Genomic DNA, 22,552 nt, shown 5'->3' with positions numbered 1-22,552 from the left:
TAACGATATCAAATAGTGAGATCATTAGGAATAATATGCCATCTGTGTGGGTTAAATTGAAAACAGTACAGAAATAAATGATGAAACAGTGTATTTCAACTATTACAAAAACATACAACACATGCTTCAGCACTTTTGTGCCTTGTAACTTAGCCAGTATAATCTTCTGGATGGCACATGTTCCTGGAGTGCAGAGCACAGATAAGAGCAAACCAGAAGTACTGTTTTTTGGTAGAACAAGGATTGGGCATTTTAGGGTGTTATCTTGTGTGCATTCCAAAAACATTCTTTGAACAAATAATATTTAGGACTACTGACAGCTAATGGCACTGGTACTAGTACTATGACAAGCTACTGAAAATGCTAAATGGAGACAAACAAATCACTTGAGTAGTTAGAAAAAGATGATTAAAGAACATGTCTAATGGTTCAGAGATTATCTGCTGGTGTCTCAAACACATTACATCAAGAAGCCCTTAAAACCCCCTTTTATTAGAAATTAATTCACCTTAAAAATGCAGCAATATAAAACCAACTATGACATGGCTTGCAGGATTAGTTATAATTGGATTAAGATGCTCCCATTACTACATTTTATGACGACAAAACATTCTGATGGAAATATTAAAGAATTGGAGATACCCTAGTTCCAGTCAGAAGTGGCTCCCCCAGCCTAATGTCCAGTGTGTCTCTTCAGAAGACAACCATTCAAGAACTTCATGGTATTGTTTTTTGTTACTTCTTGGGATTACATCCAGTGCTTAAAAGGTAGTGGCATTTATAAGCATCTTTTTCTCCATTTCCCCCCTTCTCCTGAGCAAGCTTTGTGGTAGAGAATAAAATGTGAAATATTCTACTCCAAGGTTATCTAAAAATGGGAAACATGCAGGTGCTTTCTTTGTATAATCATACAAACATGAAATGATTGCAATTATGAAAAGGTTAAAGAAAAAAAAAAAAATCCCCCGTCAATAATTTTTATATGGGTATATGGAGAGATAATTAAAGATAATCTATCTTATCCTTTTATTGCACTGATTTTTACATTTTGTTTGGTCTTCCAGAATAGTTATGTTTGGATTGTATTTCACATGAACAATCATTCTGTGACCTACCCCTCAAAATTCACCAAAGTTCACCTGCATTGTTGCTGAGAAAACATCACATTTGGATGTATCAGAGAAGTCACAGACTGAAAACAAACAAGAAAGGAACATGGTTCCTTGTTTATACAGACAGTGTTCTCTCAGGCTAAGTGCATACAGCTTAATGCAATGTTTGAAAGTCAGTCTTTCTCACTGTGTTTGGTTTTGTTCCATGGAAGCACCAGTGGTGTTCTTACTTAATGTTCCTCAAAGCAAACAAGTATATAGGGAAGAAACACTTAAGCAAGCTTACTGAGGGTCTACTACATAAGGGTCTACTAGTATGAGCTGACTTCCTTGGAATTCAATTCAACCACACAGGAAGATCACTTATAGCATACTGGTATACACCTTGGGTCAATACACTTCCATGTTTTGCACTAAACTTGCTCAGAGCTCAAAGTTTAATGCCTATTGACTATGGGCTTTCCTGCATTGGAGATTTCAGCATTTAAATTACAAGATGAATCATTCAAGTCAATTGATCTTTCTAACCACTTAAGTTTTGTCAACTGACTCATGCTTGCAGGGATACCCTTCATTAGTGAGGTATCTCTTAAGATTAATTTTTAGTCATCTGCTTTATTTCAATTCTCTTCAAGTTGCTCAGACCACACATCCGTCCTCTGGATGATTACTTCTGCAGTACCTTTGCATAAACAACTGGAGACCACATATTGGCTGTGTATTGTCCTGGCAACCAAGTCATTAATTGAATTCCATTTTAGAGCTAGTGTTTTCCTTCTGAGGAACTGCAGGACAACACTAATAATTTCTTTGAGGTTAAGACTAAGTGGTTGAGTTGGAAGGGATACCACGCACGTCCATTACCTACCAAGGCTTCCTACACACTAATCATAAGATTTTGTAGAGCTATCATTTAAAGAGTAGACATTTTTCCTGCTGCATGAAATGCTGCTGACAAAAACTCAGGCCTGTTATGCATGGAACTTAAGGGAGAGATTAGGTGTGAAGATAACTTAGCTGCTAGCTTGTTTTGTCTGTCTTTTGTGAATAGCTTTTTGAGATGAAATTTAAAATGTGACTGGGAGCCATAGTCTAAAAAAAAAAAAAAAAAAAAAAAAAATAGAAAGCAGTCATGTCCAAGTCTGCAATGCAGCACTAAATAGCTAAACCATGAGTTGTAAAGTGTTTTTCACCTACTAAAGGAATGAAGAACTCTCTGTATTTTAAAACTCTACTGTGCAAAATGTTTAATATTATTTTATAACATGTATTACAAGTAGTTACTTTGAGCAGACCGAGTAGTAATTTCAATAAAAAGTCATCTTATTTTTATTGTCAGAAAATCTCACTTCACCCAATCACAGAAACACCCACGTTTCTTGTGCTCATTTATCACAACTTTCCAATACAACTTCTTCAAAATACAGTTATTCAACCACTCCATATGTGCATTATAAGCAAGCACTGATTAATAAAAGAAAGCATTTATAAAAATAGATAAGCAGAACTTTTTAATTTGTAGGTTAGGTAAACAGGCATTCACAATATTCACATCAGCCGGTTGTCATCTATATTTTCATGTAACTGCCTTTTGTATTTGTAATAAATTAGTTTATTTAAAGTTTGATCCTGGAGCTTTTCTTTTTGAGAAAACAATCTTACAGAAACAACTGAAGTAGAAGCTGAGGCAACATTCACTGAAATAAGAGTCACAGCAAAGGGCATCCAGAAATCACCATGACTGTTACTACTAATATTAACAGCATACAACATCATAATGTTAAAATTGAGTACACAATACGTACTTAAAAAGCTTTTTGAAGAGAAATCCTGGCACTTTGAAACCCTCTTCAAATTCAGTGTCACTTTCTTCAGAAAGTTCCTCAGCTGTTTGACGTTCTTTGTCCTTCAAACGTTCTTTTTGCCACCTCCTAGAGTAACAAAAGGAGTCAACATTCAGTTACTGCATAGAAAAGAGAACACAAACTACACTGAATTTGTGATCCGGTAAAAACCCAACAACAATGCATTCTCTGACATCAGGATTTAAATAGTAATCGTTTGGAGGAGAAACTTATGCAGGTAAATACTCAAAATACCTGACATATTGAAGGGTATATGCACTCCTGACAATTATCTAGTTACAAGCCTTCAGAATTCATAGCTAGTTACAATTTTCTGTAGAAAAAAATATAATGGAATCAACAGTTAACAGCACAAAAAGAAGTTAACTTAAATTTCTAAATCTCCATTAAAAATAACAAAAATATAAATAATATTTAGGTATTCCAAAGCTATTTTATTAATGTAATCATAAATATATATGATGGAAGGAAAAGCAGAATATTCAGGCCAATATAAAGTAAGTTAAACCCCTAGCACTGCAATCCACTGTATTAAGTAACAAACTTGAATCTCTTGAATGAGATGCTGGAAAACTCATCTGTCCAGTCTTTTAGTTTTACATTGAAGAAACTCTAGAACAGTCCTGGATGGAGGAAAAATCAACGGGACACAATAGTTTTCCAGTATGCTTTCATTTTCTGAATTTTCGAAAAAGATCACAGGTGAGTTAATAGTCATTTACCCATTCTTAGGTTGCCTTTGTAGCAGCACACAAAACAAAACCAAAAAAACCACCAAAACAAAACCAAAGGGCAGGATAATGGCTTAACACCACATATTCTGAGAAAAAAAAGATTACTGAACTATTTAAAAAGGGAGAAAATACACATTTTAATATTTCCAGCCTTGCTATGCCAAATCTGGTGTGGTTTAAATTTATGTGCCGAGTGCCTTATTTTTTCAAAACTACTAGCCCAATTTTATCCAGATCAGGAAAAAGAAGCATAATCATAAAAATGTTATTTAAATCTGGCCCAAAGTTGACAACGTCAGCTACGGAAACATAAAATGTTTCATTATCTTGATTTACATCAGCCAAATAGAGTGAGTTAGAAATACATTTTTCCTCAAACAACTGCCCAACTATCCCTGACATTGTGCACTTCCAACCTGGCAAGCAAACCAGAGAACACTGTAAAACATCAGAAGTGCTGCTCAAAGGTCTTTAGGACTTCAGCCATGCTGCCATCTAGCTTAATCATGTTAAGGGTAGACATGGCTGACAACGTACCTCTTTCCAGCCTGATATAAGAAGAGACTTCTCCAGCAGAGAAAAATGCTTTTGGCAGAAACCATTGAAAAATCAAATGTAATTCAAATTTTCTATCTCAAACACACTAGTGAATGAAAAAAAACCCAACAAACAAACAACAGGCAATGAAGTTCCTGTGTTCCCCTTGTATGTTTTAATTACATAAGCAGTTCTGGGGGCAATTAAACCAATGATGCCTACCTTCCTAAAGGCACTATTTTGCATTCTCTGGCATGAAATAAAGTGGGAACACTTAAAAGAGACTCTTCTTGCTGTTAGGTCATTCAAAAATCATCTTCCATGGGATCTGCAAACTCATGACTCAAGCTCAAGCTAATTTTCTCTAGTGGCAGCATTAATAAGAGTTTCTCTGGTCTTCCTGACTACTGATTTCAGTGAAACTTGTAGGAACTCAGACTTGACGGTTTCTTGGTCTCTGAAAAGCTGGTTTAATAAAAGTTTGGTTAGGAACTACAGGGAAGAAATTCAACACTTTATATAGTTCATACCTATTCATCCAACCATGTAACCTTTCTCACAAGACAAAGGTAATTATGGCAGGTTTCTAGATCAGCTTTTCAGTAGTATTTTTTTTGAGAAAATGCAGTCTGCCTTTATGGAACTAGTCACAAACTTAAAATTTGGTACTGTTTTATTAAGTGAAAATGAACACCACCATCTCTAATATACACAAGTTACAATAGCTTCCAAAAATGATGGAACTGAAAAACTGACTAAGATAATACAATGCTGGATAGGTTTAGAATATATTCACTGATATATTCTGACCTGTTACAACAGGAAGTCTTCAGAAGCAAAAATGATGATGAAGAGAAAAAGCAGCATTATGCAGGGGAAAAAACCCAAGAAGGAGAAAGATAGTTTTCTGATTAAAAACTGATGTGTTGCTAATGTTTATTATTGGACTGTTCTTACACCATCATATGAAATTATCATAGAATGGTCTGGGTTGGAAGGGACCTCCGAAGGTCATCCAGTCCAACTCCCCTCTGCAGCAAGCAGGGACATCCTCAACTAGATCAGACTGCCCAGAGCCCTGTCGAGCCCCAGCTCCTTGGGCAACCTGTTCCAGTGTTCCACTAACCTCATAGCAAAGAGCCTGTTCTTGATATCCAATCCAAATCTGCTCTTCTCTAGTTTGAAGCCACTGCCCCTCATCCTGTCACTACAGGCTTTTGTAAACAGACTCTCTCCATCCTTCTTGTAGGTCCCCTTCAGGTACTGGAAGGCTGCTATTAGGTCTCTCCTCGGAGCCTCCTCTTCTCCAGGCTGAACAATCCCAGCTCCCTCAAGCCTGTCTTCATAGCAGAGGTGCTCCAAGCCCCTGATAATTTTCATAGCCCTCTCTGGACCCAATCCATCAGTTCTTTCCTATATTGGGGGCACCAGATCTGGACATAGTACTCCTTAAGCAGTAAAGAGAACTTACTAAAAATATATTAAGTGCCAAAGTTTTCTCCACAGATATTTTTATATCTCTCTCCTAACAGAGGAATGGAAATTTCTGTTTTAGCCTATAGTCTTGTTAAATGTTTGATTTTGGAAAACACCATTCATGGACTGGAGTCTAGCAGGCAGATACGATACATTCTAGAGGCACAGCATAAAAATGCATTTATTTTTGTTCAGTACTACAGTGTTGAGCTATCTGCCACAGATGGCAAATTTTTCTTCTGAGTTCCAGAAAAAGATCAACAATTCAAACTGACAAATGCTGACAGTCATTGCTTCAGACTGTCATTACTGGAACTGTGACATGTCAGAACTTCATTATTTTATCTGACTGGATTATGAGAAGACTCAAACCAAGGAAGAAATCTCCTACTTGCCACACTAAAATAAAAACAATTGTACATTACAAAGCCTCTGAACCGGCAGCTTGGTAAAAAGTCCATATTAAATTTGAGCAGGGCAACTATTTGCGTAGTAGTCTGCTTCTAATTCGATATTCCAACATCAATTGACAGCAGCCAACACTGGAGCTTCAGGCTCCCCTGGGAAGAAACAGATTGCCCTCTAGTGTACATGAGAAAAAGTGATCCAAAAACAACCAGCTTGTAGCTGCCCAGGAATTTAGACATTCACCCTAATGTAACTACTGTATTTTCTGCAAGAAAATTAAGTGATTAGATACCTAGATATATATCTAGAATTCGAACTAATAAATCTCATGCTTAATTTTCTTAAAGAAAAGTTTATTTTTATAAACACAGTATCTGTTCCTTTACTGAAGTGTATAATTACAAAAAGCTCTGGAACTACATCTCTTTCAAAGATCTGGACATTCTTTTCCCCTCACTTACAAGTTTAAAGGAAAAGTAGCAATTTTTGGTTACCACTACCAACTTTCAGAGTGTGAAGGTATTTAGTTTCTGAAAGACTCTGAGATATTGCATTAAGATATTCTACACTAAAACTTCATTCTTTTCTTTTAAAAAGTGTAAAGATGTACATAGCTGAAGCAATAGGAGGACATTCACTATCTGCTACACCAGATCTGCCAGTTGTCAGTTTGGTCTTGTACCTTTCCCCAGAAGTCAAACTTTGGAAGGAGAAACAGTAGCATGTTAATATTTGACTAAACCACACAGTAACATATTAACCCTTTGGTCAATATATTTCTTATCCATTTCAGTTGAACATCATTATGTGCTCAAACAATCAGAAGATACAGGTTTTATAATATCAGCAAAGCATCTTGAAAGCATCTGACCTTTGAGAATTCTCTTTAATGTCGTTCACGGTCACTGACATGAATACAATTTTATCCTGAAATTGCAGTATGGAAGCCATATATCATACAATTAAATCTTCCATAATATAAGGATGCATTCAGATACTAAGCCCATTTCCCACTTACTGCCATACCCTAGAAAGAAATTCTGCATCCAAAACTGTAATGAGCACAATTTGATTTAAAACAAACAAACAAAAAAAATCCAACCAACAAAACCAGTCATGAGCCAAGCTGAATGTTTAATATAGTTTGCACTTGAGAAGCACAATATGTTTTCTGTTTTATATAGCTAAGAATCCCTTACAGATTATTCTAATTTGCTAAATTGAAGCACTCAGCATTACTTTTCTGATTTAACTTTTTATGGTCTATATGGGTGAATTTAATTGGTACATCCTAACAGATGAAATACATGCAGTTAGTACTGCAAGTCTCCATAAGAAAATTAAGAGTGATGTAGATAATGACACACTTGAGTTTAGAATGAAAGGTGTACTCAGTGAGAGAGCCAAAATATATCTTCATTTGCGTCTTGGCTTTGTCATTTTAAAGAGCAGTTAGGATGCTCTAAGAAAGTATCTTTCAGGAAAGGTAGTATTTAATCCTTTTTTAATTTATAACTCTGAAACATCAAGAGATTCAGTGACAGATACTTCAAACAGAGCTAGTGCATGAAATCTGATCTGAGCAAACGAACTTATTTGTAAGCAAAATTTTTGTTTGATTCTTTGTACCAACTGCTTTGTGCACTGATAACCATGATTTCCAGCCACTCAGCTGCTTGGATGTCACTTGGGAGACATGGACAGAAGCAACTTGCCTAGCCTCCCCTCTGAGCACTTGACAACAATTGAAGAACTCAAACAACCGTACTCCACAAACTATGCAGAACACACAAGAGAACACAGATACGGCACTTACCTTCTACAGCATGACATGTAATTCCTTCCTTGAAGCAGCAAGCAGATGCATACTGACAACTGCTATGGGAATAGTGACCTTTTAAGACTGCTATTTTTTTTGGTGATGATAATAATGTAACACATTAAGTACGTATATTACAAGCAGTAAAAATTACTTCGATATACCTTTGCATTGCATTTTAACACATGAAACCAAAAACTTTCATGAACATGCAAAACAAAATTAGTCCTGATAAACTGCAGTTTCCACATCTGCAAAGTCTTGAGAATAATACAAGAGAACCATGCAGCAGTTTTCTTGTTGAGAACAAAGAAAAAGGTTTATTTCCTATGCATTTAATCTGCATGCGTGTTTACTCTTACATAAAAGAAGCTGAAAATGGGTGCATTTTCAGTCATTCCACAGACCTCAAAGAAACTGGCTCAGCCATGACCTAAGAAAGCAAAAACCCATGCAAGGGAGAAAGAACTGAAGATACTGAGAGCATGACCTGAATTCCATATACCCAACTGCTACTTTTTTTCATGTTCTGCTGATCATATCTTGCTTTGAGTGACCGGCTGACCACTGAAAATCGTCCTCAGAAGGACAGAGTCAGGTGCCCTCCTGCCTGCTTTGTTTACTGCAGATAACACCAACTCCTGTTCTAAAAACAGTTTCTTGTTCCAAAGATGCTTTGCAGCCCTGCAGTTAGCTAAATTATCATGCTTTAACAGCACCATTGTAGGTTCCCCTTGACACAGACCAATCTCTCCAAGTCCCATCTCTGAAAAGTTTTAATGTTAAGGAAACTAATTTTCAGTCTTTAAGAATATAGAACTGCACTTGGTGCCAAGCACAAGACTAGATGTTCAGAAGATTAAAGTAATCCTAAAGGATTTTCCCCTGCTTCTCTGAGGTAAAATATACTATAATCTCACCCATTTGTTTGCATTCACAAGTAAAACTGACATGAAACAAGATATAAATGTAAGCAAATGATAGCACTTCTATAGCATTCTTAATATGTTTCTTAATTCACCACATTTTATTTTCTTATGGCATTTCCCATAATGAAGATTACCTGGGGGTAGCAGTATAAAAACGTCAATGTGGACAGCTGCAGCTTAAGAGTCACAATAACTGTAGCTATGAAATTTTTAAGAGATGTAGTGTTTTGGTAGCAATTACAGTTACTGATATTTCTAAAATTCATTTAGGCTTTTATTGTAACTTTAGTAACCAAAAGAAATGTAGTCTATGATATGACTTTGCTAAGGATAAATTGTCACAATCTTAACATTATTAAAAAACGTGTTTGAATGAATTTAAACTGTGAGTCATATTAAAACTTTCAATCAAAATAAATTACTCTTGATGAAAACACTGAATTAAAAATGATTTAATATTGATCTAATTTAAATGTGAAAAGCAATAGTTTTATTCAATAAAACAGTAAATATTTTACCCTTTAAGTACAATTAATTTTTGTTAATGCAACCAATAAAAAACATATTTCTTTTTGACCCTTCGGACATTACTCAGATTAGCTTCTTGCTGAGCTCTTCTATTCAAGCACAAAAACCTATGTTTTAACTCTGAAAAGCATCATCCTGGGACTGCAAACCTATTGCCTCATACTGGTTGCTCATCTGCCTTTGTAATCTGGGATGTGAAAGTGAAGCTGGACTCTTCCTACCTAAGCTTTTGTTACCAGTAATCTTACAAATGCGAGAATCTCTGCTATCAGGAGGTATCTCTTCATTCACAGCAACTCAGACTCTCACCACAGGGTAAGACCGTGTTTATGCCTCTACCTGAGCCTTTCTCTGATACAGATTCATTTAAATCCGTAAGATTTTGTACTTCTATAGAAGTGTAAAATTTTACTCTCCCGTGTATTAATCAAGTTCCTGTGCTAGGATTCATCACTACATCAATCATACTTCACTGACTGCCCTCATATACATTCTTCCTTCCATTCTAGAGCACTGTTTTCAAGTTAGCATCCATGATTTTCTAGAGGACTATAGAACTACTTGAAGGTAGCTAAAAAGCAAGCATGCTATCAGCAAGCTGAAGTTCATTATCCAAATCTCAGTCCTTATACTAGACGAAAGAAAACATGCCAGTGGTTAGAGAATGATTAAAACTAAACAACCATTTCAGTGATCTTGATCTTTTGCCTCCCAGTACGTGCAGAAATGTTTCTTCTTCACTGGCATGTTAAACTGTTAAAATGCTAACTACACAAGTTACATGCCACTTTTGCTGCTTCAAAATGTTTTACCAGGCACGTGTGAAAATGGAGACATTGCTCAGTTTAGAGAGTTCAACAGCTACACTACCAGTAGGAAAAAGCCCATAAACCCAAGCCAAAACCAAGCTGAACTCTCTCAACAGCACACTGCAGCTAGAGAGAGATCATCCACACACGGGTTATACAAATTTCATAAACGGATTAGCATAACGTGTTTCAGCTGCCATTAAAAAAACACAACCAAACAAACAACAACCAAACAACCAACCTGTGTTCTTAACTTCATTTTCTCACTTAACACCAGATTTTCCATAGAAACCTCAGTTTATGACGTTAGGTAATCATCGTAACAGAAAATACCACTACCACCACCACTGTCACTATAGATAACAATGTTTTTATCCCTCACTTTCATCATGAACAGAGAGAAAAATCACTGTCAAACAGAGCAGTTCTTCTTAAACCTGAATAACAGCAATATAAGTGGCCAAACTTCATTATTTATGTTTTCTGTTAGAAGTTAGGCAAGAGAGACTACATTCTAATAATCTAGATATCGTCGTTTCCCGTATAAACTAGTAACAAGTTTAAATTCAAAAGATCTTTTTAATAATGATTTTCAAATAAACCTGTTAGCTATATAAATTATATGTAATTACCTTGTATTTCAATAAACTAACAGATTATGCAAAAACACTATGTAACTATAGTTTACTCAAATTATTTCCTCTTGACTAGCAGTTAATTACTTAAAGCAAAAAACTCAGCACCTCACCCCATTCCAAACCTAAGATTTCTCTCTCAGTGGAAAATTGCCATTCCTCTGAAGACAGAGGGCATTGTCTGCCTGCATTGTAGTTTTGCCTATCAAACAAAACACATCATCTTTTTATTTTTTGAAAGGTAGATGTATGATCTACAGACAAAGGCAACAACTTAAGTATAATGTTGCCAAGTAATATGTTGCTTTATACACACACATTTTGGGCATATTCACAGTTCTAAAAACAACACCTACTGATACACACATAACTTATTACTGAAGGACCTACAACAATCAGAAAAATCTAACAGCACATTCCTTGTAATTAGCAGGTATGCCAGGCTATGATCCTTCTGATTGTCTCCTTTTCCTTACTTCAGTTCCTAGCAGTGTATTACAGACATTGCCCTTTGCATTTTCAACATTATTTGTTCATGTTTCTAATAATGTCTAGGACTAACCTTAGTCTCTGTTTATAATAGCTTTCGTCTCCATCATCTCTCCATCTCTTTACTTTGCGCTTCCCCAATGCATGCTCTTCCTCCTCAGAGCTTGGAAAGAAGTCAGCATCATCTTCAGCCTCTTCAAAATCTCTCTTCGTTGAGTATTTTCTTTTTCTTGACAAATTCCCAAGTTCATAATCGGAATCATTCTCAGCATGAGAAGATGCTTGTTCCTCCTCTTCTGCTGCTTCTGGATCAAAGAGCTCCTCATCAGGTACATACTCAGACTCTTCACTATCATCCTCCTGTCGACACTTGAACTTCCTGACCTCAAAGTATTTCTTTTCTTTTGGAATCTCTGCCTTTGCTTTAATCTGAAGGGCATGCTTCTGAAGTCTTCTCATGTGTTTTTTCAGGCGCTTATCTGTTTTTGACAAAACTTTACCTCCTTTTTCCTTTTCAGTAGATGCAGGAGCTACACACTTAGCATTTTTAGCTTGTGCTTTCTTCTTTGCTCCTTTGCGAAGGGATAACTTTTTTCTTTCAGATGACAGCTTAGCTTGGTCTGCTAAGTACTTCTCAAAATCAGATGCTTCATTTAGCATTAATTGTCGCACCTTCCTCTCTGGCTTCTGAGGTATTTTAGTTCCAAATGGTGTCATCTGGCCAGTGCGAATAAGCTCTTCCCACTCTGTCTCCTGAACAGGCATAAGCATGCTGCCAAGACATGATGGACCAGGTTCTACAACAAAAATCAGAACATCCAGCATGACTTTAAAACCTTCAGAGTAACTCAAAACACAGCAACAAGGGTGTGTTGGAGTCCCCCTTCTAATATTTATATGCATTCAGTTCAGTCTGTACATACAATTTAAAAGCATTATGCATGATACTTGAAGTTCAAAAAAGGCAAAACTGAGGTCAAAGTTGCAGCCTGACTTTTTTGGTCTTCTAACTACTCCTCAGACTTCATACACGAAACTTTACACATACTATTAAAATGCAAATACTTTTGAAACAACACAAAGTAGCAATAACAACTACGAAACGACACATATCCCCATGGCACATGAACTCTAATGTGCCCCCTATGTTGTCAATTCAAGCCATATCAGCATGTTCAGTGCAAGAAACTACTGCATTCCCATGTGCAGCAACATTGTCCATTTCTGATTTTTTTAATCCTACTCATAAGCATGAAATTTGACATTTTCAGTACTAGGACAGACAAATATTATAGAACACATAAAAGACTGTCTTTCCATGTTTCACACCCCCCTTCCCTCCCCCAAACAACAAAACAAACAAAAGCCATCTTCCTACTCTAAAATTCTAATTAGGATTATTACTTTAAAAGCCAGATTAGCTGCACAGCACCTTCTCCTAAAAGCACACTTTGGCTAAACTGTACACACAGTTACTATGCCTCTTAATACAAATTATAATTGGTATTTAAACCAAAGAGGGGGGATAAAAGCTCTTGAATTCAGGAAGCTAGAGGTGAGTTTCAACCTGAAATTAATTATTAAGGTCCAAAATTTCACAGTAGCTGTACTAGAATTGCCAGCACGGCACACAATTGTGTATGGTCCTATTTAAAACAATGTATTTATCACCAAAACATGTTTAATGAGTATTGATGATGTATCAGGCACAAAACTCCTCCCTCTCCACCCCCTCAGTTTCTCAAACTACTGAAACTATTCAACACTAGTTCTTCTGTCTTGGGCTCCATTCACCTCAGTTAGATTTCATCACCCTGGGTACATGAGTTGCAAGGTACTTTTCCACTAAGAGAAGTCTACTGAGATTTTGACTCCTGTAAATTTTGTTGAATTAGGACAGAAGCATGAGCTCTGTGAGATCTGGAATGTACTCCAGCCACACCTGCAGTGGATAAATAGCACAAGGAGTTTACACCTCTGCAAACAATATAACCCAAAAGTGATGTGTAGATGTCAATGAGGTCCAAATTTGCCCTGCAGAATACCACAAATAGTGACTGCAGCTGAGACAGCCAAGCTGGAGCTACAAAATCCAATCGCAGTCTGCAGGCAGCAGTGAGAAAGAACATCTAGTGAAACACTGAAAGAACAAATACCCTGTTTTGGAAGAAGCCTTACTATTTTTTTTTCAATTCCATTGCAGCCTGAAAAAGAGAAGCAGTTCCCCCTTCCATTTCTAGTGATACTTCCCAACAGTAAGAAAAACAATTTTGTTAATGCTGATTGATAATATCCAGCATATAAAATGTAATTCAATCAGATGTTAGCAATCTTTATCAAATTAGCTGTGAAAAAATGTTAGGATTCCAATTTATTAAGCCCAACACTCTAACATGCCTCAGCTATTCCCTGCTGAGCTGAACATGGAATTAATATCCATTTTCTAAAACTTCCCACGTGAATATGCCGAGAGCTGCAATTCTGCAGGTGCAGAGAATAAATGTTCTTAGCTCTCTTTTTTAAAACAAACCACTGAAAATAATTTCCTTATTAGCAAAGATCTTGCAAACTAGCTTTGAACAAAAAGGGCATTACATCAAAGTATAATAGAACTTTCAGCCTTCTCCCATACCTTCATCTTCCTCAAATTCAATCTCATTTACTTTGTCAAGAATCTCTGTTCCACCAAGAAATGACTGGAGACGCTTTTGTTTTGCTTTGATCTTCCTTAGTTGTTGCTCCTTGAATGACAAATAGATACATAATTTAATATGGTTTGTAAACTTGCCATCCTCTTAAAAAAAAGACTTAAATTACTACAGTATCTTTTACCAGGTATCTTATATTCAAATGTTCACATCATTGCACTTGAAACAAGAAATTGGTGGACTTGATGATCTTAAAGGTCTTTTCCAACCACAACTGTTGTAAGAAAAGTACAAAAAACGTCACCACAATGCTAGTTTTGGAATATTTTTTGTTAGAAAGAAACTGAAATTGCAAATCAGTCCTTTATCCTAGTACACTGTTAATTCAAGAGTGGTCACAGCTAGTTTAACAGCAAAAACTACAAAGTGGAATGACTTAAAAGTAAAAAAAAAAAAAAAAAAAATCAATGTTACAGATGGTCTAATAAGTATAGTAAATTACTGCTATGAAAATGCTATGCTATGGATCTTCTGTTACATCTTTTATCTGACTGGTATATCCTCAACTGTGTATTTATTGGTGATGTTGTGATTCATTGGTATCACTAACTTTCATTTATGTAATGAAAAATTCCAAACAGTAAAACAAAGACATAGGCAATGTAACTTTCCACATTTGTAACTCTGTTCTTTGAAAAGTCTTGCTTACCTAGAAAGGCAAGCACTTTGGTAAAAATCAAGTTTATGCCAAAATGTGCAATTTTTTAAAAAATGTTTTTGGTGAAGAAGGTTTCATTAGCCTGCCAATGTCTTCATGTAGCACTTTTCAAACCACAAAAGGCACCATATTCATGTATGGTGTGATACATTATTTCCCAGGTATGCACTATTATCCTTGCTCACAGAGAATTGTTCATCATACAACACTCCCTGTATTGCAGCTCTAAGAAAATACTGGTCTTGTACCAGTCATTAATTGCCCATCTGTCTCAATAATGGAAGAATTCTATCATCCCTGCCCATGGCAGGGGGGTTAGAACTACATGATCCTTGTGGTCCCTTCCAACCCTGACTGATTCTATGATTCTCTCTTTGACCACTTTTAAAAATACTACAAAACAAAGAATACCTAAAGGCACTTCTCCACATAGAAAGCAGCTCAAGTCTAAGACTGTCTTTCTCCAAACAGCCTCCAAAACACTCTTGAGGTTATTAGGACCGCTTTTACAGGTTATGGTTTTTATACAGGGATTTATTCTTACACCTCATGGTTAAAAAACAACTGAATGAGTCAGAGGCAAATGGCCTGAGACTGGTAAGAAGTGTCTGAGGGGAAAGTGCAGTAAATTTTCAGTCAGGTTTATCATTAAGTATTCAGGTGAACTCCTATCAGACAGTGAGCTGATCAATGTACTACCATCTGGACCAGCAGAAGTTTTCCTTTTCTCCCGTCTCCTCTGTCCTATTCACAGCTGTATAGGCCTATCGCTCACATTACCCTGATGCCTGCCAGAGTGCTCTGCACCTTTAACTTACTACTAAGGCAGAAAAACACCCAAAAAGCTAGAACAGTTTCTGACAAATCAGTGAGTTAAAATGGCTCATAGGAAGAAATTACATGTACTGGCACAAGATACAAGAAAGAAGATGAAGGAAAGGAAGATAGGGAATGAAGATCATGAGAGCTGAGATTTAGGTCAGCTATTGAATCATATGCTAACAATGCTTGCTAATTCTCCCAATACTACTGGGAGGGATTGAATTAAATTAATGCAAATCAATCTTCTGAGTAGGTTCTAGAACTTCTGTTTTACAGCTTATGAAACTTAGAATAGAAAAAAAAAATCTCACTTCCATATCTTTAAATAAGTTATTTAGAATTTTTTGTCAGAAAATGAAACCATTTAAAAGGGAAGAAACAACAATTGTAGACTGACTCTGAACTATGTAATTAAACAAGAATCCGAACCTTAAGACAAGGTACAAACTACCTAGTGTCAGCAGAAAATCAGTATAATCACCTTGTTATATTTTTGCCGTTTTACAGAATCTAGTTTTCTGTTTATGTCTTTGTTGTTGGCAGCTTGAGGTGAAAGTTGCTCAATAATTTTGTTTATTTGTTTCAGAGAAGTTGTACACGATCTGAAAAAACAAGAAGATACTAGTCAACTCTAGAAAGCAAAATAACACATTCTTGACAATTTAGAAATTCCAAGAGATTTAAGATTAAAAAAGGTCTAAAGTAAGTTTTTAAATAAGCAACTTATATTTAAACAACACTGAAATACTAAAGACTTTAAAAAGTTGTACATCATAAAATATTTGTAAACAAAGTGTTGCTGATACTAAACTTCCAAAGGCAAGGAAACTGAACAAACCACTGCAATGTTCAGCACTGAACTTACAAGTCTGATGGTTGTAATAAGCAAGTGATAGTGGTTGCTGTTATTACTCAAGACAGACAAAACACACACAAATGAAAAAGTTTTCAAGACAGACAAAACACACACAAATGAAAAAGTTTTCAAGACAGACAAAACACACACAAATGAAAAGTTTTCATTTTCTAAAGCTGTTTGATGCCATTATATAAGGAGGCTTATTCCTTTTAGCTTTATAATGTCTTTTACAAAAAGAACAGACTACAAGATATGAATACAGTTCCAGGAAGACAGACTAGATAAACTGAAAGAATTGATGGAGCATCAACATTAAACTTTCCTTACTCATGTACTACCATTTTTCCTGTTTCCATATACAATATGAAATTCAGGTTGAAACACATACTGTAACATAATATAATCTGTTTCTGCTGTGGGATTTGTTTGCAAGGATGAAGGTGCTGCCCCACCACCAGAAGCAACAGGTCTAGATTTGTTGATTCTGATTTCACAAGGATATGCAAATAAGTATCTCAAAAGCATTACAAAAAACGACAAAGAAAACTCTTTTATAACACCTGCAAAGCAGCCATTATTCCCCTCCTATGCAAAGACATGCACTATGTAAGCATCCTCAGTTGTCAGGGAGGAAATCAGGATATGTTTCCCTCCAGCTCTAATCTGGATTCTATCACTGTTCCTCTACAAGACTTATTCTACCAGCTCTCCAGTCATCACTGCCACATTCATTCTGTTTCAATGCTTTTGAACTATCTGTTCCAACTTTCTTAGTCCTCTGTTTTGTTACCTTGAAGCATTTCTTCTTGCATGTCTCCTACCTTTCAGCTCTTATTTCCTTGGTCTTAGGGGTTTTTGACACAAATTGCTACTTCCTCTTTCTACAATGCATTGTTTAACACAACAGTGTAACTTAAAACACAATTTAATCTGAAACGGTTTTTATTCTCCTTCCGCTTAAGTTTGTGTGCCTATTACAGAATCATGCAGCTTCTACTATGAACTCCATGTCAAAAAAAATCCCACTTCTTGCCTGATTTTACCTCTAGTCATATATTCACTGTAACAAAACTTCAAGTTACTCTAATACCAACTCTACTCATATCTTTACTATTGTTAGTCCCTCTGCTCAACAACCCAGCTGTATCTCTGCTAATTTTTCCAAAAGCCAGCTTTCAGACTTGCACATTACATCTCACACAGATTGCCATTTGGATCCCCTCAGGCAAATCTCATTTTACAACTTTAAGTGGAAGGTGAAAATACAAGGGAATAAAAAAATCATAGGATGCTTCTTAAAGAAAACCACGAAAATATCAACTAATTGCCAGGGCTGTGCACCACTCTTTTGGTAGCCACATAATCTAATTGCAATGGGTACACTGCTCCATTCTTCCTCACAATGACCATCTTACTCATCATGTCCTTCTGCTGCGTAACAGCTGCAATTAACTTATAGTTGTGGAAACTTCGATAATTTCACTTCTCCACACCCAAACTGAAAAGATCACAAAATGCATAAATTTCAGCATATGCATAACGAGAAAGCTATGCAGGAGTTCCCATGGGTAATGGAGGCCCACAGCACTTGAGTACTAAAAACCAGCATTACTGCAATACAGTGAAAGAGGCACAGGTAGAAACATTTATCTGCAGTAGTTCACACCTTAACTCTACAATGAGACTAGAAACAGAAAGGGAGACCTAAGACCAAAATTCAAAAGACTAGTGGCTACTAATCATAGAATCAAGAAGGCTGGAAGAGACCTCAAAGATCATCGAGTCCAACCTGTCACCCTAAACTTCATGACTATCTAAACCATGGCACCAAGTGCCACGTCCAATCCCCTCTTGAACACCTCCAGGGATGGTGACTCCACCACCTCCCTGGGCAGCACATTCCAATGGCCAACCACTCTCTCTGTGAAGAACTTTCTCCTCACCTCCAGCCTAAACCTCCCCTGGCGCAGCTTGAGACTGTGTCCTCTTGTTCTGGTGCTGGTTGCCTGGGAGAAGAGACCAACCCCCTCCTGGCTACAACCTCCCTTCAGGTAGTTGTAGACAGCAATGAGGTCACCCCTGAGCCTCCTCTTCTCCAGGCTAAACAGTCCCAGCTCCCTCAGCCTCTCCTCATAGGGCTTGTGCTCAAGGCCTCTCACCAGCCTCGTTGCCCTTCTCTGGACATGCTCCTCAAAGACTTCTACTGTCAATATACCATGTTGATTAAGCATTTAATTTTTTTATGGTGTCATTAAGTACTTCATAAAAGTGCTTCTAACAAGGTTGTTTTGGTTGTAGTACACTCACGATATGGGGCCATCAAGTTACAGAATGCACATAACCAGAAGCAGATAACCCCATGAAGCATACAGAATTGAAGCAGCGCTACTTCTGACTGTAACTTTGAATAATAGAGAGTATGATGCAGTTCTCCACTGCCCATAAACCAGACATGCATCTTGGCAAGGTAGGAGACAAAGCAGAAAAAGGAGAGGCACTGTTCTCTACTGCCTTGATGCATGACTGGACTAACCAAATAAGAGCAATGAAGCAATGCTCTGATGTGAAAAATATTTTTTTCCGTTTTAGAAAGGTGAGTGACTCGGAAGAGTACACACCATCCAGTGCTTTCAAAACATCCTTTCATCTTCCAGCTTCTAAAAACAGGAGTCACTGACCCTCTTTAGATAGCCAAGTAACAGAAAGGCACAGGAAAAAAGGACACAATTTACCTTAAGTCATCCAACACTGACTGATATTCTTTCTCTGCATCTGCTGTTTTTGCTGCCTTATGAGCTTCGTTAATTGCATTATCTACTTGCTGAAGAACTCCTTGCTCTAATACATCCTGGTCATAGACATCAACTCCCAAACCCTTCAGTTCAGCAGCCTGTGCACTATGTGAGATGGACTGAATCTGTTGTCTGTTGATCTGTAAAAGGGGTTGTCCTCTTCTGGGCATCTCCGAAGGGACAGCCATGAAAGCGGATGACTGGCTGGTAGAGCTGGGAACTCTATTATCCAAGTCACTGTTACAAATATCATTTTCTTGTCCATTTTCCAATTCCTCAGCATTATGCAGGCAATTACTGCTTGAAGGAGTAAGAGGATCTTGTTCTTGGATATTGTCTGGCAGGTGGCTGTTGTCTGTTGGCATCCTCTGCTCAAAGGCAACAGAGAACCACATCATCCTAAGAACATTCACATACACAAAGTTCCTCATAAAGAATGTGCCCAAATAAAAGTAATCAAAACAACAAACATGTTTCTTTACAAGAAAGTCTTGTTTCCAAACCCCTAGTAGTCTGCTTCTCTATGAGTCCTCCCCCAAAAGGCTTCTCCACACTAACTCTTCACACAATCAAAAGGAGAAAGTGCCAAAACTTCCAAAAGGAACTATATGGAATACTCGTGGAAGATAGTGATATCAAGAGAAATAAAACAACCTCTTTTTGCCAAAGCATAAACTTAATCTTGTGTGGTCATGCTACAGAAGACTACAACATAACAAAACTATATGCAGCATAACATATCCAAACATCAAAAATAGACATGTTTGAAACAGGGATTGCTTTACTGGTGAATGCACTGATGAGAATAGTTGGCTGATCGTTAGCTCAGCTTTGACATGGTGCACAAAGCCTCTTAACCAGGAAATAAACACTGGACTGACTTACCACGGCAAGCCTAGCGCTGGTATTGCTTGGAGCTCTCAGGACGGGACTGTCTTGTGAAAGGACGTATTTTTTATCAGTTTCAGGGAGAAACAAGGGTTATTAAATTGCAAGAAGACATTAAGAAGGCAGGTGGGCTTCAACAGCAACCTCTCCGGCTATGGCAGCCCGTAGTTCTCAATTCCAACTCAAGCGTTTCTTCCATCAGCTCCGACCCCACGCAATGGGTTTGGCCCCGTATTCAGGCAACGTTTACTATGACAACCCCGCACCGGACAGTTCACCTTGAGGGACTCGGACCTCATTCAGCCCCCACCTACGCCAGCCCCCAAATTCCCGTGCTTCACCACCTCTCTCTGCGAGCAAGCCGGAGCCTGCACGGCCAAGTCAGAACCGTAGCCAAAGGCTGTCCCTCGAGGATGGCAGCAAGGCCCGGCCCGGCCGGGACAGAAACGCGAGGGCTCCGAGGGGCGCCGTCTACCCCCGGCCTCTGCCTGGCGCCCCCGGGTTAGAATCGAGGGGGGGTGGGAGAGGCCGCAGAGCGGTCCCCGACACAGAACTCACCTCGCTGCCCGGCTCCCGGAAGGCCGCGGCGCACCTCACCGCCCCCCTGCAAAGCGTCACTTCCTTAGGGTCGGTGGCAATCAGCGTTGCGCAAGCGTGGCGGGGAGGTGGCGTTCCGTGAAGCGTTTTCGTGCGTCGTCCCACGCCTGTGCAGAGAGGAGCTGCGCCCGGTTGTTCCGAGACGGCCGGCAGCCGCTGGCTTTTGCCGTCAGTTTGTCAGGCTGCCCCATGAATGCGTTTTTACCTGACGTAAACCCGGCGTTTGGACCCTCTGGGGGCTGGTTGCTAAGATGCACAGGTCACCTGTGGATGGTTACTGTAGCACGCTGGTCACCCCGGGGTGGCCACCTTGCAGAGAGTCGATGCTTGTGGGACAAATGCCTGGAAATCAGAGGAACTGCTTACAAGGGGACACTTCAAAAGTTCGGTTTTCTGTCCTGCCATACTTCAACACCAAGTGACTGTCCTTTGAAAGGCTGGGGAAAGAAAGCATGATGTAGTGGTTGCAAGTGTCATCGGGCAAAAAACTTGGTTGCACCAAGGTTTCTTCAAGGGAAAAAAGGTGCTCTGCAGCTTGAGATTTAGCAGCAGGGCTGCATTATAGGCAGTAATTCGGACAAGCAGTCTGTTAAGGACTACAGGTCTTCTGCCTGCTGGGATCTATAGCAGCACTTTACATTTTTCTGCATTCCTTTCTGTTTTGTCCCTAATTCTGTGATAGTGCCAAACCCAGAAAACTAGGTGTTAGCTTTTTGTCCTTTTGCTTTCTCTGCCTTTTCTTCCCTATCCTTCTAGTGGCAGGAGAGTCACAGAACACATCTGAGCAGCAGAACTGAATTTATTGGCTGACAGCCTTGAGCCAAATGCAAAAGGTTAAATGCATAGCAGAATACATTTGAAAATATGTTAATTAAATGCTGAGGCAAATGGGGTTTAACTCTTTGCTTTGGGGGATAAATTGTGATTCAGTTTGACCACAGAGCTGCTTTCTTCAATTGCCTTTCAGTTGTCCTACTCTGTGTATTCTTACTGCTGTAATTTTTAGTGAATGTCTTGAAACAAGATGCAGACTAAAAAAACCCCATATTAATCATTTGTAAATAATGTAGGGTTGGAGCCAAAGCATATTTAGGTAAGCAACAAAGGCATGATACCTCATGCTTCTCACTCTTAATTTCAAAAAAAAAACAAACAAACAACCAACCACTACTGACCAGCAATACATTTATAGTGCACCTTTGATTTGAAGAAATCCCACATACTACTGATTAGTCACCCTGGATGTAGAAGACTGTGATTGTAGCTATGCAGGAATGTCATCGTTTTTTAACAAAGGAATAGCAGAGGTAACTAGGTGTAGTGTTTAATTGTGAAAGTTTAAGGATATGGGTTAGTGTGTATGGGGAGAGAAGATAACTTGTAACTGATTTGGGGCTTTGTCTTTACAGCCTGCCTTTAAATATTTGTACACATTGATGTGATTTCCCTTCTTTAGGTTATACAGTCCCATCTCTTTAGTCTTTCCTCAGAGGGGAGGTGCTCCAGTCCTGACTCATCTTAGTGACCCTTTGCTGGACTCTCTCTAGTAGCCTCATATCTCTCTTGTACTAGGAAAGTTCTAGTCTCTTTAGATATCGATTGTCTGACATTTTCTCAACTGTATTCCTACAGTTCATTGATGGGGCCCATCAATGATGATTCCTGTAGTAAAGCCCTGTTGGGAAATGAAGTACTCAGCGATTCCAGGATTTCAAACATCGTTAAATTTTTCTTTTGCCAGTTTTTTGTCGTACTTAACACCTTCACAGAGTCCCTACGTTTGCTCCGAGAGTAGGAGTTCTGTTACTTTTTCTCATAAATCATAACCACTGAGAATTTTCATAAAATACTGTATCCTACCATGTTGCCAGCTCTCAATGTACCACT

At 38.1% G+C, this 22,552-nt stretch overlaps 1 protein-coding gene across 1 annotated transcript in view; it reads right to left on the bottom strand.

Annotated features, from left to right (window-relative positions):
- ERCC6 (ERCC excision repair 6, chromatin remodeling factor) overlaps positions 1 to 20,098 on the bottom strand; it is a 46,285-nt gene extending 26,187 nt beyond the window's left edge. The window contains exons 1-6 of the mRNA XM_054382191.1: positions 20,066 to 20,098; positions 19,121 to 19,548; positions 16,011 to 16,131; positions 13,974 to 14,082; positions 11,415 to 12,138; positions 2,918 to 3,043 (exon numbers count right to left, since the gene is read on the bottom strand). Of these exons, the coding sequence (XP_054238166.1) occupies positions 2,918 to 3,043; positions 11,415 to 12,138; positions 13,974 to 14,082; positions 16,011 to 16,131; positions 19,121 to 19,545 (1,505 nt within the window). The 5' untranslated portion in view covers positions 19,546 to 19,548; positions 20,066 to 20,098. The remainder of the gene's footprint in view (positions 1 to 2,917; positions 3,044 to 11,414; positions 12,139 to 13,973; positions 14,083 to 16,010; positions 16,132 to 19,120; positions 19,549 to 20,065) is intronic.
- Positions 20,099 to 22,552: the final 2,454 nt, after the last annotated feature.

Source organism: Indicator indicator, chromosome 7 (assembly GCF_027791375.1).
Source record: "Indicator indicator isolate 239-I01 chromosome 7, UM_Iind_1.1, whole genome shotgun sequence".
Taxonomy (NCBI): domain Eukaryota; kingdom Metazoa; phylum Chordata; class Aves; order Piciformes; family Indicatoridae; genus Indicator; species Indicator indicator.
This window is presented reverse-complemented; position numbering and strand designations above follow the sequence as displayed.